Raw genomic sequence first — 14,490 nt, 5'->3', positions numbered from 1 at the left:
CTGGAAGCGAAACGACCCATTAACGTTTTCTATATTTAGAAGGACGTGGTCAATGGAAACAAAAAAAAAAAGTGAAGAATTGGGCACCAGAGAGCAACTAAACTCACCGTGGACGTGCCGTGTCTTCTGCTGCCACGAACCTCCAGGGCTTCTGATAATAAGACGAAGAAAGATGATGAAACAGAGATGAAGACAAATGATTGATGCAAATATATACCCAAATATGTAAGGGATCACTAGGCTGCAACGGGTTGTGCAGGGATAGAAGAACATGGCCGATTCCTTCCATACAATATATTTTGTGTATTCAAATGAATGGGACTGAACTGCAATACTGCAACCAACCTGTGGATAGAGGTGGTGCTGTTTTTGGAAGAGAGCAGCCATGTTTTTTGTGATGCTTTGCAACCCATTTAAGCACTGCGTCTCCATCATAGACAAATTCTGACATTTTTCAGAAAACACGTCTTCTGGGACAGGCCAAGACATTTCAGATACATTGGACTGGATTATTAGGAGTGGTGAGTGCTGTGCAGTGGTATTTTGTGGCTTGCCACCGCTCACGAAAAATATTTTGTACCCCCTAAGGCTAGTTTCACATTAGCGTTTTTTTGCGCAGCGCATCGGGCGCAGAAAAAACGCAAAGAAAAACGCAAAACAAACGCGCTTTTTTTAACGTCATGCGCACGCTGATGTGTCAAAAAAACGCAGCGTTGCTTGCGTTTTACATGCGTTTTTGCATGCGTTTGCGTTTTTTTTGCACATGCGTTTTTAGGTGTGTCATTTTTTCCATTGTCTAGAGAACATTCTAGACTTTTTTAACTCAAAAACGCATGCGCAAAAAAACGCAACCGTGCGCAAGACCATGCGCACGCATGCGTTCCCATAGACTTCAATGTGTTGTTTTTGCGCATTCCGTGCGCATGCGTTTTTTTTTCCGAGACAGGGCGCACCAAAAAATGTAACATGTCGCGTCTGGCGCGCAAGACAAAAAAACGCATGCGCACGAAAACGCAAGTGTGCGCGAGAACATGCGCACGTCATGTTAAACATAGGTGCGCAGTGCGCACGGGTGCGCACGATGCGCTGCGCACAAAAGCGCAAATGTGAAACCAGCCTAACTTGTGAGCAGTTAGTGCTCCTTGAGTCCATTACTGAATCCTTCACTCACCCCAAACACTCATAGTTTAAGAAAATACTTAATTATTAGTTAGACTAGTTAGGGTTAGAAAAGTTATGTAGAAAATGTAATAATTATAATATTATTAGTGGTTTGTATTTTTAAAAAAATTTGGGGCAGCTCTCCCAGCTAAGAGGAGATGCAGCGAGCTTTAAAGCACAGTGCAGTGCGGGATTCAATACTGTTGCTGCCTATGCAGAGTGCAGCAGCTAAGGTGAGTTTGTCACTGGCTGCTGCACTCTGCATAGGATTTAAGAATCAGATGGCAAAACTCAGGCTTTGCAATCTGGCCGGTCAAATCACTGCTCCAGGAGGAAACGGCACAGTGCAGTGGAGTCCTGGATCATATATGAGAGGATGGGGGCGGGGAGGAAGGTGAAATTTGGGGTTTTGTTACCTAATAATGAAGCCAGGTCCCCCCCCCAAAAAAAATCCTCACTCTAGTCTGTATACAGGTATGGACATACACCAGGGACGATGCACACAGTACAGACTCTGCCCTGAAATCCTTTCTGAATTTTGATGGTCTGAACAGGCTCCTAAGTTTCGCCATGGACATATTTGGGAAATAACTAACCCTACAGTCCATCCAAAATTACCTAACGTGTTCTCCGTGTGATCGTCTGGATCAGGAGTGTTGCTCCTCGTACTGTGCAAGTCGCGGCGACGCTGCCGGTGCCTTCTCCGATACTGGAATTCTGCGTATTCCTGCAAGTGGATACAGAGACACTTCCATGAGCGGAAAACTCTTTACTATCACAGACACAATCAGCCTCATCTGTATCGTAACACTACAGGCGTTTCTTAAAGACTCCTTAAAGGCGCATCTCCACAATCTGTAGGGTTCCACCTCCTAAAATACAGGGACTGATACCAGCACCATGTCAGGAGCTGCAAGGCAGAATTGCTAAACTGAATGGGGCTCTAGTAAGTGACGACGCTCTCAACAGCGCCTCCACAGGGAAAATAAGGCCCGTACATGGTGCCCAGTGACATCAATGAAGTGCAAGGACAAGGGAAAAAAGGGATACGTAACCCACGCTATTAAAGGGGATGTTCACAAATGTATCAGTCCAACAGCCTTAGTCGGGGTGATTCCTGCTCCAGCACTACCTTGCCGCTGCCACTGGTCTTTGAGGACAGGGCTGAAGTGGTGACCGCTGCAGCCAATCGCGGTACCAAGGCAGACAAGTTCGCTGAGACCAATGATTGGTTGCAGTGACTACATACAGTAGACAAGACATTACAAAGACCAATTAAAAATTAATATGGAGCAATTACCATGATGTCTACATTGATACTAACCATTACTGGCACGAGAGGAAAGTGTTATACCAACACGATTACTGAAAAAAAAACCCTCTTACCTCCGGGGACGCAAATCCTAAATACTCCCAGTCCCATGTTCCTCCGGCAAAACTAAGAAGAAAAAAAAAAACATGAAAGAAAATCAGCAGGATAAGAAGATATGGCCAATTTCGTTGGGTTTTACAGCAGCAGATAAAGGGTTAAAACAATGCAAATAATCAGCACAGAATTTGGCTTCTTCTTTACGGTATTTGTATTGATGCTGTGCAATGCTCAACTTCTCCTTCGGAGGCGCTGCAGGGAAAATGAGCACTTAGTTTCAGGTTTCGCCACAGATTAGATATGATCGCCGGTAGGGGTCTCAGCACGGGAACACTTTTTATGATCACCACGTTGTCAAGGGAGCTTTCTAACAAGGACTGTTCTAAGAGGAGTTCCTCTTTAATCCCCTTTCCACTCCATAATGTACTACAACATCACCTGGAGTGGGCTCAGGAACTAAGCTCGCTCCACAGGTGGCTATACACTCACCAGAATTGACTTTTTTTTTTTTAAATTTTGTCACCACAATACCCACAAAAAATGCAAAAACAAACGGATCAAAACATCGTACCCAAATGGTATTAATAAAAACTGCAGCTCGCCTGCAAAAAACAAACCCTCACATAGGTCCATCTTTTATTGAAATTTGCCTTCTTAAAGCGGCTTTTCCAGTCTCTTTCCCAGTGCAGTTTGTTTTAAAAAAGGCAAAAAATTTTTTTTACTCACCCTCCCCAGGTCCAGCGCTGAATCTCTGTAAGTCGCCGATGCTGCAGACAACCAGAGTGTTTATCAAGACGCTGAACTCGTAGATTGACTGCAGTGCTGTTAAAGTGACGTCAGCGCTACAGAAGAGACACTGGGAGCAGCTATGGAGACTCATCACCGGACCCAGGGAGGGTGAGTAAACCCCTTTTTTTTTTTTCTAAACACAAATTGCATCCGAAGAACAGGAGTTTTTCCAAAACCAGAAATCATTACGAACATTGTACGATTATTATGATTACTGAACGGTTATTTATCATTCACAATGATGTCTCCGGGGGTCTCCATGTAGAAGCTGCGGAGACACAATGTGACTTGGGTGCATTGGTGATTATTTTTGGAAGTCAGTTGCCGTCGAGATGAACTCCTGACTGGTCGTGCCATATATATAGCCCCCGAGGTGTAATTAATCTGAGCAATGGAAATCTCTGCGCTCTGGAGCCCATCATGCAGAATGAAACGATGACTAGCCCTTTAGGTATTAGTGCCACACACGCAGCGCCTGTATGAAGCACATTTAATGTTGAGATTTTAATTAAAAAAATTAATAAATAATAATACAAAAAAAGATTCAATTTTTTTTGTTACAATTTCTGTGCCAACATATAAATATTTTATGTTGGCACAGAAATCGTAAAGATTATATATAATAAATATGTAAAACAAGATAATCATAAAAAAAAGTACTATATATATATATATATATATATATATATATATATATATATATATATATATATATATACACACACACACACACACACACACACACATATATATATATATAATTGTACTTTTTTTATATGCCAAAATAATTCCCCCTCCTTACCCCCATGTACCCATATATCCCACGCCAAAATGCAGATCGTGTCAGTGAATATGACATCTACCTTCTCCTTGTGGTTTCCGGAGAGTCAGCGGGAGCCACGCCGCGGGCCACGGAGGCCAAGAACTCCTGGCGTTTCTGCTGTACGAGGCACGCTGCCCGGATGATCTTGTGGCGGGGGGTGCGCAGGTAAGGCCTGTTCACCTTCTGGGCCAGATCTTCAGTCACCATTTCGAGGTCTGTCTGCAAAGGGGCATAAAGGATGGTGGTTTTATCCATTCATACACACGCTGGCTGGCTTTATCATCTTCTGTACAGAATGAATAGGTTGTCTATTCACTGACAGCAAGCAGAGAACTTGAAAGCAGTAAAATAAAACTGATGCACAGAAAATATTAGAAAATTGTCTATGGGGCGATGGCTAGAGAAAGCTGAACGCTGTACCAAGCCATTCCCCGCAGTCCCATAGACAATGAATGGGGGCAGGTGGAGAGCCCCATTCCCAGCCGTCAGGGCTCCCAGTGATCACCACGAGCGGCATCCGCAAGTAGAGATAAAACACAAAAATCACCATCATGTAAAATACAAATATTGAATTATTTTTATTTTTTCCTTTTAGTCCAAATTACTCACCTGCATTAGCTCAAAAATTTCTTTTTTTGTGCTTTTGGGCTCCAGGAAGAAACCGTAAGGATAAGAACACTTGAGGATGCGCCTGGTCTTCAGCAGCTCTTGTACAGCATCTTCAATAAAGGTGGTGTCCGGGCAGCCTCCCTCTCCTGTACGGGAAAGCAGAGCAACGGGTCAGATGATGATCGCTGGATTATAGGACAGACATATCTGTAAAAGGTTCATTAGCGCACAGAACAGCAAAACTGCGGCACTCCTGCTCATGTAAAACTACAACCCCCAGCATGCTCAGACAGTCAATGGCAACAGTTGCAGAGCTCAGGCTGGAGACCACTTCACTATGGTGGAGAGCAGGCGCCAGTCTGCAACCTTCAGGGCCGGTGGAGAGCAGGGCGCCAGTCTGCAGCCTTCAGGGCCGGCGGAGAGCAGGGTGCCAGTCTGCAGCCTTCAGGGCTGACGGAGAGCAGGGCGCCGGTCTGCAGCCTTCAGGGCCGACGGAGAGCAGGGTGCCAGTCTGCAGCCTTCAGGGCCGGCAGACAGCAGGGCGCCACCCTGCAGCCTTCAGGGCCGACGGAAAACGGAGCCAGTCTGCAGCCTTCAGGGCCGGCGGAGAGCAGGGCGCCAGTGTTACAGAACCCCCCAGCACACCGAAGAGGAGATATCTTGTTTACCTCTGCCCAGGGGGTCGCAGCCGGTCGGTTGCTGCAATAAGGGCATACATCTCCTATCCGGCTTCTGGATGGTCTTCAGGACTATGCTTGTGCCTATCTGGATGACATCGCCATCTACAGCGCGACATGGGAAAAGCATCTAAATCACCTAGAGACAGTATTGGACAGGATCCACAAGGCCAGAATCACCTTGAACCCAAACAAGTGTCACGTGGGCAAAGCAGAGGTTCAGTAGGACATTGGGTGGGAAGTGGGAAACAGCGACCAGAACCAGCCAAGATTGAGGCCATAGCCAAATGGCCCACCCCACGCACTAAAAACCAGGTCATGGCGTTTCTAAGGACAGCAGGGTATTATAGGAAATTTGTCCCCAATTACAGCAGCGTAGCCAAGCCCCTCACTGATCTGACCCGTAAGAACCTCCCCCGCCAGGTAACCTGGGTCCCCGAGTGTGAGGAAGCCTTCCGCCAACTAAAGGACGCCCTCACCAATACCCCGGTATTGGTTGCACCCGATCCAACTAAACTTTTCCTTGTTCACACTGACGCTTCTATGTTTGGATTGGGGGCAGTGCTGAGCCAAGTCGAGCCGGACGGTCAAGACCACCTGGTAGCTTACCTGAGTCAGAAACTATTGCCCCGCGAAGTAAGCTATGCGGCCATCGAGAAGGAGTGCCTGGCAGTAGTATGGGCACTCAAGAAGTTACAACCATATTTGTATGGATGACTGTTTTCCCTCCTAACGGACCATAATCTCCTAGTGTGGCTTAATCGGGTCTCTGGAGACAACGCCAGATTATTACGGTGGAGTTTAGCCCTACAACTTCTAGACTTCACCATCCACTACAGACCCGGCAAACAAAATGGTAATGCCGATGGACTAAGTCGACAAACGGAACTTGTACCAACCCCATAGACTTCGGTCATCCCCAAGCCGATCCGTTAGGGATCAGACTGTGTATGCCAATCGAGTCGCTGAAAAGGGGGAGCCGTGTTACAGAACCCCCCAGCACACCGAATAGGAGATGTATGCCCTTAATGCAGCAACCGACCGGCTGCGACCCCCTGGGCAGAGGTAAACAAGATATCTCACTTCTGACCTCCCCCCACCTTTGTAAATCCCACGGCTATTGTAATGTATGTCTGGCGTCTTAATTGGAGCCTGTTATCTACTGGCCTGACACACACTGATTGTCCTGCACTCTGTATGTATATATATTCTGAGACCGATGAGTAAAATGTTGTCACACTGGAAATACATGGAGTAGCAGTGATCTTTTATATGTTCCCATGTTACAAAGCCTTTCGAACCAGCGTCCTTCATTCAGAAGCGAGGAAAAGCAGAGTGAACCTCCTGAGAAACGGGGCATTAATGTAAGAGGTATTACAGCACAGTAGACCCCGTTACAGCCAGTCTGCAGCCTTCAGGGTCGGCGGAGATCAGGGCGCCAGTCTGCAGCCTTCAGGGCCGGCGGAGAGCAGGGCGCCAGCCTGCAGCCTTCAGGGCCGGCGGAGAGCAGGGCGCCAGCCTGCAGCCTTCAGGGCCGGCGGAGAGCAGGGCGCCAGCCTGCAGCCTTCAGGGCCGGCGGAGAGCAGGGCGCCAGCCTGCAGCCTTCAGGGCCGGCGGAGAGCAGGGCGCCAGCCTGCAGCCTTCAGGGCCGGCGGAGAGCAGGGCGCCAGCCTGCAGCCTTCAGGGCCGGCGGAGAGAAGGGTACCAGTCTGTAGCCTTCAGGACCGGCGGAGAGCTGGGTGCCAGGCTGCAGCTTTCCATATGGAAATTTTCATTGCATGCGTATGGGGTGGCAGAGACCCCATTTCACATGTATTAAATGCAGATTTTCGTCAGAACGGACATAGAATTTAGCTTGGAATCCACAGCCAAATCTGTGTAAAATCTCAAATCCAGGCTGTCACTTATGGAGATACAAGCCTGCATAAGAGCTGCATACACAAAACGGAACAATATTCTTTTCTTTATATTCGTGATCTGGGATTTTGCACTAAATAAAAGGAAAAATGCAAATTCACTCTCATGTGCTATTCATGGTGAAACTTGGGTCGTCGTTCCTGAAAAATATGGCGGCTCTCACCTTCACTAAGAGCTCTGCTCAGCTGCTCCATCTTTTCTTTGGCTGTTTTTAGAAGACGTTGTTCTAGCTGGAAGAAGAAAAAAACAGAACTGGAGATTTGCATGTGACAATAATGGGGGTTGGAAGTCACAATTTTGAGGAAGTGAGATGACATCGAGGAAGGGACAAGAAGAAGGCAGCACGGGGCGCTGGACAATGTTCTTTGGATGAACATCCTACAGCCATACAGGACACCATGTCGTACATCATGGGCACCAAACAATCCGCTCTCGTCGCGTCGCCAGCGCACCAGGACGATCTTTACCATAGAAGATGGAACTCAATGAACGTTACCTGATAACTGTGTTCATGGTTCTTAAACCTTGTGTAATAATGCATAAATCTATCTAATTCTTGGAATCTTTTATGCTTCTTCTCAGCCTAAAAAAAAAACAAAAAAAACCAAAAGATAAAGTTTGCCACATTGCCTCAATTATCAGGTTAGGTTGGAATCTGATCAATAACAAGCTTCTCTAACTACCAGGTGTAACATGCCACCATATCATCACCCCGTGACGGGACGTATTATGCTGCACCACACTTCGACAGAGACCCCGAAAGTTGTCTGTGCTGGAGGGGTTTATAGGTGGTGGAAGTTGGACTCCCCCTTTAATCTAGGCCTCCTTCTTCCATACAAAATTACACACTGGAAAACCATCAATCCCCCATTGTTATAATAAACAGAGGAACGTTGTCTCCAGGATCCATGCTGTCTGCCGTCTGTATATAGAAATTGCCGGATACTTTATTTTTGTTCTCACTGGCGGATTAGTTATAAATCGGTCAGACTATCCCTTTTCTATAAAGGACTTCTTTGTACTTGTACAAAGCCAATTCACTCTGAGCATGTAGTGCTGCAGTGTAAAGCATGGTGCAAAGGTACTGATGAGAAGTGGATTTCAGATTACTGCAGGCACCAATGGACAGCTGGCCATACAAGATCTATAGGAGCGTGTCCATATCCCTCCCAGATACTCATACATGGTCTATTTCATACAGCGAGAACCACCAGCCAGTCCCTGGCTCTCACCTCCACCGTCATCTCTTTAGACTGCTCCTCCACCTGATTTATGACCTCGTAACGTGTGCAGCGGTAATATCCCCCTGTGGAGGAGCTGTGTTTCTTCCACTCCTCCAGGCAAATCCAACAGAAATCGTACTTGCACTTTAGAAAAAATAAAAAAGAAAGACAAGAAGTGAATTTTTAGAAAAGTTTTTTTCAACAATATAAGGAAGCTGCTAAAATATATTAGTACTGATTGTTGCCCACCCACGGAGCTCTCCCCACAGACACCCACCCACTGGACTCTCCCCCGCAGCCAGATGCCCACCCACGGGGCTCTCCCCCACAGCCAGATGCCCACCCACAGGGCTCTCCCCGCAGCCAGATGCCCACCCACGGGGCTCTCCCCGCAGCCAGATGCCCACCCACGGGGCTCTCCCCGCAGCCAGATGCCCACCCACGGGGCTCTCCCCGCAGCCAGATGCCCACCCACGGGGCTCTCCCCGCAGCCAGATGCCCACCCACGGGGCTCTCCCCGCAGCCAGATGCCCACCCACGGGGCTCTCCCCGCAGCCAGACGCCCACCCACGGGGCTCTTCCCATAAACACCCACCCACAGGGCTCTCCCCGCAGCCAGACGCCCACAGAGACGCCCGCCCCGGGGCTCTCCCCGCAGCCATACGCCCGCCCACGGGACTAACCCCCGCAGCCAGATGCCCTCCCACAGGGTTCTCCCCACAGACGCTCGCCCACAGGGCTCTCCCCACAGCCAGATGCCCACCCACAGGGCTCTCCCCGCAGCCAGATGCCCACCCACAGGGCTCTCCCCGCAGCCAGATGCCCACCCACAGGGCTCACCCTGCAGCCAGATGCTCACCCACGGGGCTATCCCCGCAGCCAGACGCCCGCCCACGGGACTCTCCACCGCAACCAGACGCCCGCCCACGGGACTCTCCACCGCAACCAGACGCCCGCCCACGGGACTCTCCCCACAGCCAGATGCTCACCCACAGGGCTCTCCCCGCAGCCAGATGCCCACCCACAGGGCTCTCCCCGCAGCCAGATGCCCACCCACAGGGCTCTCCCCGCAGCCAGATGCCCACCCACAGGGCTCTCCCCGCAGCCAGATGCCCACCCACAGGGCTCTCCCCGCAGCCAGATGCCCACCCACGGGGCTCTCCCCACAGCCAGATGCCCACCCACGGGGCTCTCCTCGCAGCCAGATGCCCACCCACGGGGCTCTCCTCGCAGCCAGATGCCCACCCACGGGGCTCTCCCCGCAGCCAGATGCCCACCCACGGGGCTCTCCCCGCAGCCAGATGCCCACCCACCGGGCTCTCCCTGCAGCCAGATGCCCAGCCACAGGGCTCTCCCCGCAGCCAGATGCCCACCCACAGGGCTCTCCCCACAGCCAGACGCCCTCTCACAGGGCTCTCCCCGCAGCCAGATGCCCACCCACAGGGCTCTCGGTGCCGGTGTGGCAGTTGTCTTGAGTTGCCACGTTTCTTACCTTGGCACACTGCATATGGTTGCAGCCCTCGTTCTTCTGGATGGGAGACTTGCAATTGGCGCAAGGTTTCGAGTTCGTTAATAACCAGAGACAATTAGCAGCATCCTCGAACGCCTCGCTCACGCCGACCACTAGACAACAATGAAGAGATTATATATAATATACAACTACTCCTGGTGTCAGGGTGACCGCCTCGGTCTGATGTATTGGGGCCAGGAGGGTTTCTGACCCCCAGAACTAAATCATACTGGCCACCACTTTGCCTGACCCCGTATCTGAAGGGTAGGAAGTGCAAGAATGGATCTCATTCTAGTAGGACCTACATCCACACCGGCTCAGTACAGAATTGTGCTGGATGTCGGCATCACCTATCCGCATCAGACAATCGTGCCATCATCTCATACTTACACTCTTCTGGCTTCATCTCAGACACCTTGTGCAGCCAGTTTTTCCATGTTTGGCAGTCACACGGTTCGTGGGCCTCTCCTAAACATTCCCTGCAACACAGAAAACCAGACTCAATATTTAAGGACGTGCCCATTTCTGAGAAATCTGCGTTGACCTATCTTCATTAAGATGGAACATCAATACCCAATCAGGCGATCTTAACACCCGGGCAATTGGCCTCCATATTCCCATTCTTGTTTATGAAGCACAGTGCCACACTTCTGGCAGTGGCTTACCCTGGTATTGCAACCCAGTTCTTACAAACCACTTTATCGATGTCGACAGGTAGTTGGCGGTCCGCGCAGGGCTCCAGTCTAACGACATGACTGCTGGACCAGAGTCTGGAGAACCGATTCTATTACAATCTTATCATCCCATCCTGTAGATAAGTATATATTTTGGGACAACGCCTTTAAGAGAATAGGACTGAGCTGAGATACCAGGCACCGCCATTATTAAATGTACAGCGCCATGGTCCTGTCCAATCAGCTGATCGGCCCTTACCCTTAGTGACAACTGTGGTAAAAACGGGTTGGTGTCCTGGTGGTTGTCACCCAGCTTTTCCAGGCACAGATCATAAATAAAAATTATAATGCAATTTTTATCAAGATGGGAGAGCACCGAGGGTGATAAATATGGGGTTCTGATCATCTTAAACGTTCCCTTTATCCCCACTCTTTGGAAGAGCAAGTTGCTGCGGTGAACCAGGAGGCTCAGGATGAACAGCTCTATCATTTGGATAGCATGGCACAGTGCACAGAATCCAGGAATAGCTGCTTTCACGTTCCTGTTACGTTCCTGCCTCATCTTCAGCCTCCATTGTCGCGATGATTAATTATTCATAGCGTTCTTGATACAGGATCCGCCAGGTCCTCAGATGGCACCGGGAAGAAACAGAGGACTCACAAATTCACGACCCGAACCTCCTTGCACCCCGGGATCCCCATGTAATAGCCCTGGAGGGGTCTTACAAGGTCACATTCTCTATGCACCATCATACAACGTCTGTCGTGCCGCGTCTCAGATGTCAGCTACTTTATAAATTATGTGGGGGCCAACAGAAGACTAAGAAAGAAACTCGCCTCCCGCCGGTAACCAGAAACTGGCCATAAAAGCTCGGGATTACCGCACACAATGCCGGATACTCCGCTGCGTTCTTCCTGCAGAAGACGCAAAACGACTCACAGCTCCACGATAGTCTGCCCGCGAGGCTTTATAAAGGAGGGGATTAAAGAAGACTGGTATTTCATAAAACCTGTCCTCTAACCCTCCCTAAAAAAAAAAAAAAAGCCTTATTCACCCTCCCCAGGTCCAACACAGAGTTTCTACCGCTGCTCTCAGTGTCTATTACCGTTTGCAGCACCGACGTCACGTTGATAGCGTTGCAGCCAATCACTGAATTCGAGTTGATGACCAGAGCCACAGAGTTCACAGAGAAGTAAGTACACCAGCCTCAACAGATCTAAGATCTACTTAATAATGTATACAGATGCGTTTAAAGCACACAGCACGTACAACATAACACCATCCGCATCGTGTATACCATAGATGTCAACTCTGATCCTGGCTGGTTAATTCCTCAGATACCACGGCCAATAGGTACCACGGCATTTAACTAGTTACAGGGGCTCCCTATATACCATTGATGACCCCACTCAAGCGAATGGATCGGTACTAGCCGCCAGGCTGGGCAGTGAAACCATGCAGCGATCCCTTCATTCTCAGGAACGGTGGGAGTCCCAGAGGTCGGACACAACCTTTTTACATGGAAAATCTGTATGAGATCGGTACATTTATATCCATGGTAAAATGTACTCCCTAATTAAGGAGTACCCTTAAAGCCGCAGGCGCCCATGTGTACACAAGACACTGCACCCACCAGCAGAACAGGTGTCCTTTTCCACAGTCCACAGCTGGGGCCCGCAACAACGGAAAGTTCAGGGTGTCTGAACCGGACGTATTGCTTCCCTGCTTCTTGAGCCTCACTGCCCTCTCGCAGGCTGGCGTCGGGCACCACCGGATGGCTGTGTTGTTTTCTACAAATGCCTGAAAATCCATTAACAAGAATTAAAATGGAAATGAAGAGTTGGAAAAAGTAACATTCATTTCAAATGGCAGCATGTGATGCCACACTAACTTCAATGGCGTCATACGTTACTACATTCTAGTTATAGGTGCCCCATGATACCCAACCGATTTCACTGGGATCCCTAATACCCCTCCTACTTCATTGGATGCCCCATGATACCCCACTGACTTCACTGGGATCCCCAATACCCCTTCTACTTCAACGGCTGCCCCATGATACCCAACCTACTTCACTGGGATCCCTAATACCCCTCCTACTTCAACGGATGCCCCATAATACCCAACTGACTACACTGGGATCCCTAATACCCCTCCTACTTCATCGGATGCCCCATGATACCCAACCGACTTCACTGGGATCCCTAATACCCCTCCTACTTCATCGGATGCCCCATGATACCCAACCGACTACACTGGGATCCCCAATACCCCTCCTACTTCAACGGCTGCCCCATGATACCCAACCGACTTCACTGGGATCCCAAATACCCCTCCTACTTCAACGGCTGCCCCATGAAACCCAACCTACTTCACTGGGATCCCAAATACCCCTCCTACATCAACGGCTGCCCCATGATACCCAACCGACTTCACTGGGATCCCTAATACCCCTCCTACTTCAACGGATGCCCCATGATACCCAAACGACTTCACTGGGATCCCTAATACCCCTCCTACTTCAACGGATGCCCCATGATACCCCACCGACTACACTGGGATCCCTAATACCCCTCCTACTTCAACGGATGCCCCATGATACCCCACTGACTACACTGGGATCCCTAATACCCCTCCTACTTCAACGGATGCCCCATGATACCCCACCGACTACACTGGGATCCCTAATACCCCTCCTACTTCAACGGATGCCCCATGATACCCCACCGACTACACTGGGATCCCTAATACCCCTCCTACTTCAACGGATGCCCCATGATACCCCACCGACTACACTGGGATCCCTAATACCCCTCCTACTTCAACGGATGCCCCATGATACCCCACCGACTACACTGGGATCCCTAATACCCCTCCTACTTCAACGGATGCCCCATGATACCCCACCGACTACACTGGGATCCCTAATACCCCTCCTACTTCAACGGCTGCCCCATGAAACCCAACCTACTTCACTGGGATCCCAAATACCCCTCCTACTTCAACGGATGCCCCATGATACCCAAACGACTTCACTGGGATCCCTAATACCCCTCCTACTTCAACGGATGCCCCATGATACCTCACCGACTACACTGGGATCCCTAATACCCCTCCTACTTCAACGGATGCCCCATGATAGCCCACCGACTACACTGGGATCCCTAATACCCCTCCTACTTCAACGGATGCCCCATGATAGCCCACCGACTACACTGGGATCCCTAATACCCCTCCTACTTCAACGGATGCCCCATGATACCCCACCGACTACACTGGGATCCCTAATACCCCTCCTACTTCAACGGATGCCCCATGATACCCCACCAACTACACTGGGATCCCTAATACCCCTCCTACTACAACGGATGCTCCATGATACCCAACCGACTTCACTGGGATCCCCAATACCCCTCCTACTTCAGCGGATGCCCCATAATGGCCCTCCAACTTCAACAGGTGTCGCAATATACCCCTCCAAGGGGCGCCTCTTGATACCCCCACCCCGACTTTAACAGGTGTCTCACGATACCCCTCCAACTTCAACATGCAACCAACTATACCTCTCCAAGGGGCACCCCATTATACTCCTCCAACTTCAACATGCGCCCCACTATACCCCTCCAACTTCAAAGGGCACCCCACTAAACCCCTGCAAGGGGCGCTCTACTATACCCCTCCAAGGGGCGCTCCACTATACTCCAACTTCAGTAGGCGCCCCACTATACCTTCCAACT

The 14,490-nt window shown here is 49.8% G+C and overlaps 1 protein-coding gene across 2 annotated transcripts in view; it reads right to left on the bottom strand.

Moving 5' to 3' along the window:
* ANKIB1 (ankyrin repeat and IBR domain containing 1) overlaps window positions 1-14,490 on the bottom strand; it is a 77,768-nt gene that overhangs the window by 9,383 nt on the left and 53,895 nt on the right. For both annotated transcript variants that reach the window (XM_073581991.1, XM_073581990.1), the window contains exons 9-19: window positions 12,387-12,553; window positions 10,469-10,557; window positions 10,061-10,191; window positions 8,578-8,712; window positions 7,842-7,928; window positions 7,509-7,575; window positions 4,752-4,897; window positions 4,183-4,361; window positions 2,548-2,599; window positions 1,780-1,888; window positions 108-151 (exon numbers count right to left, since the gene is read on the bottom strand). In XM_073581991.1, coding sequence (XP_073438092.1) covers window positions 108-151; window positions 1,780-1,888; window positions 2,548-2,599; window positions 4,183-4,361; window positions 4,752-4,897; window positions 7,509-7,575; window positions 7,842-7,928; window positions 8,578-8,712; window positions 10,061-10,191; window positions 10,469-10,557; window positions 12,387-12,553 — 1,206 coding nt within the window. The remainder of the gene's footprint in view (window positions 1-107; window positions 152-1,779; window positions 1,889-2,547; window positions 2,600-4,182; window positions 4,362-4,751; window positions 4,898-7,508; window positions 7,576-7,841; window positions 7,929-8,577; window positions 8,713-10,060; window positions 10,192-10,468; window positions 10,558-12,386; window positions 12,554-14,490) is intronic.

The sequence above is a fragment of the Dendrobates tinctorius genome, unplaced genomic scaffold (genome assembly GCF_039654945.1).
Source record: "Dendrobates tinctorius isolate UK_male_01 unplaced genomic scaffold, ASM3965494v1 ptg000070l, whole genome shotgun sequence".
NCBI lineage: Eukaryota > Metazoa > Chordata > Amphibia > Anura > Dendrobatidae > Dendrobates > Dendrobates tinctorius.
This window is presented reverse-complemented; position numbering and strand designations above follow the sequence as displayed.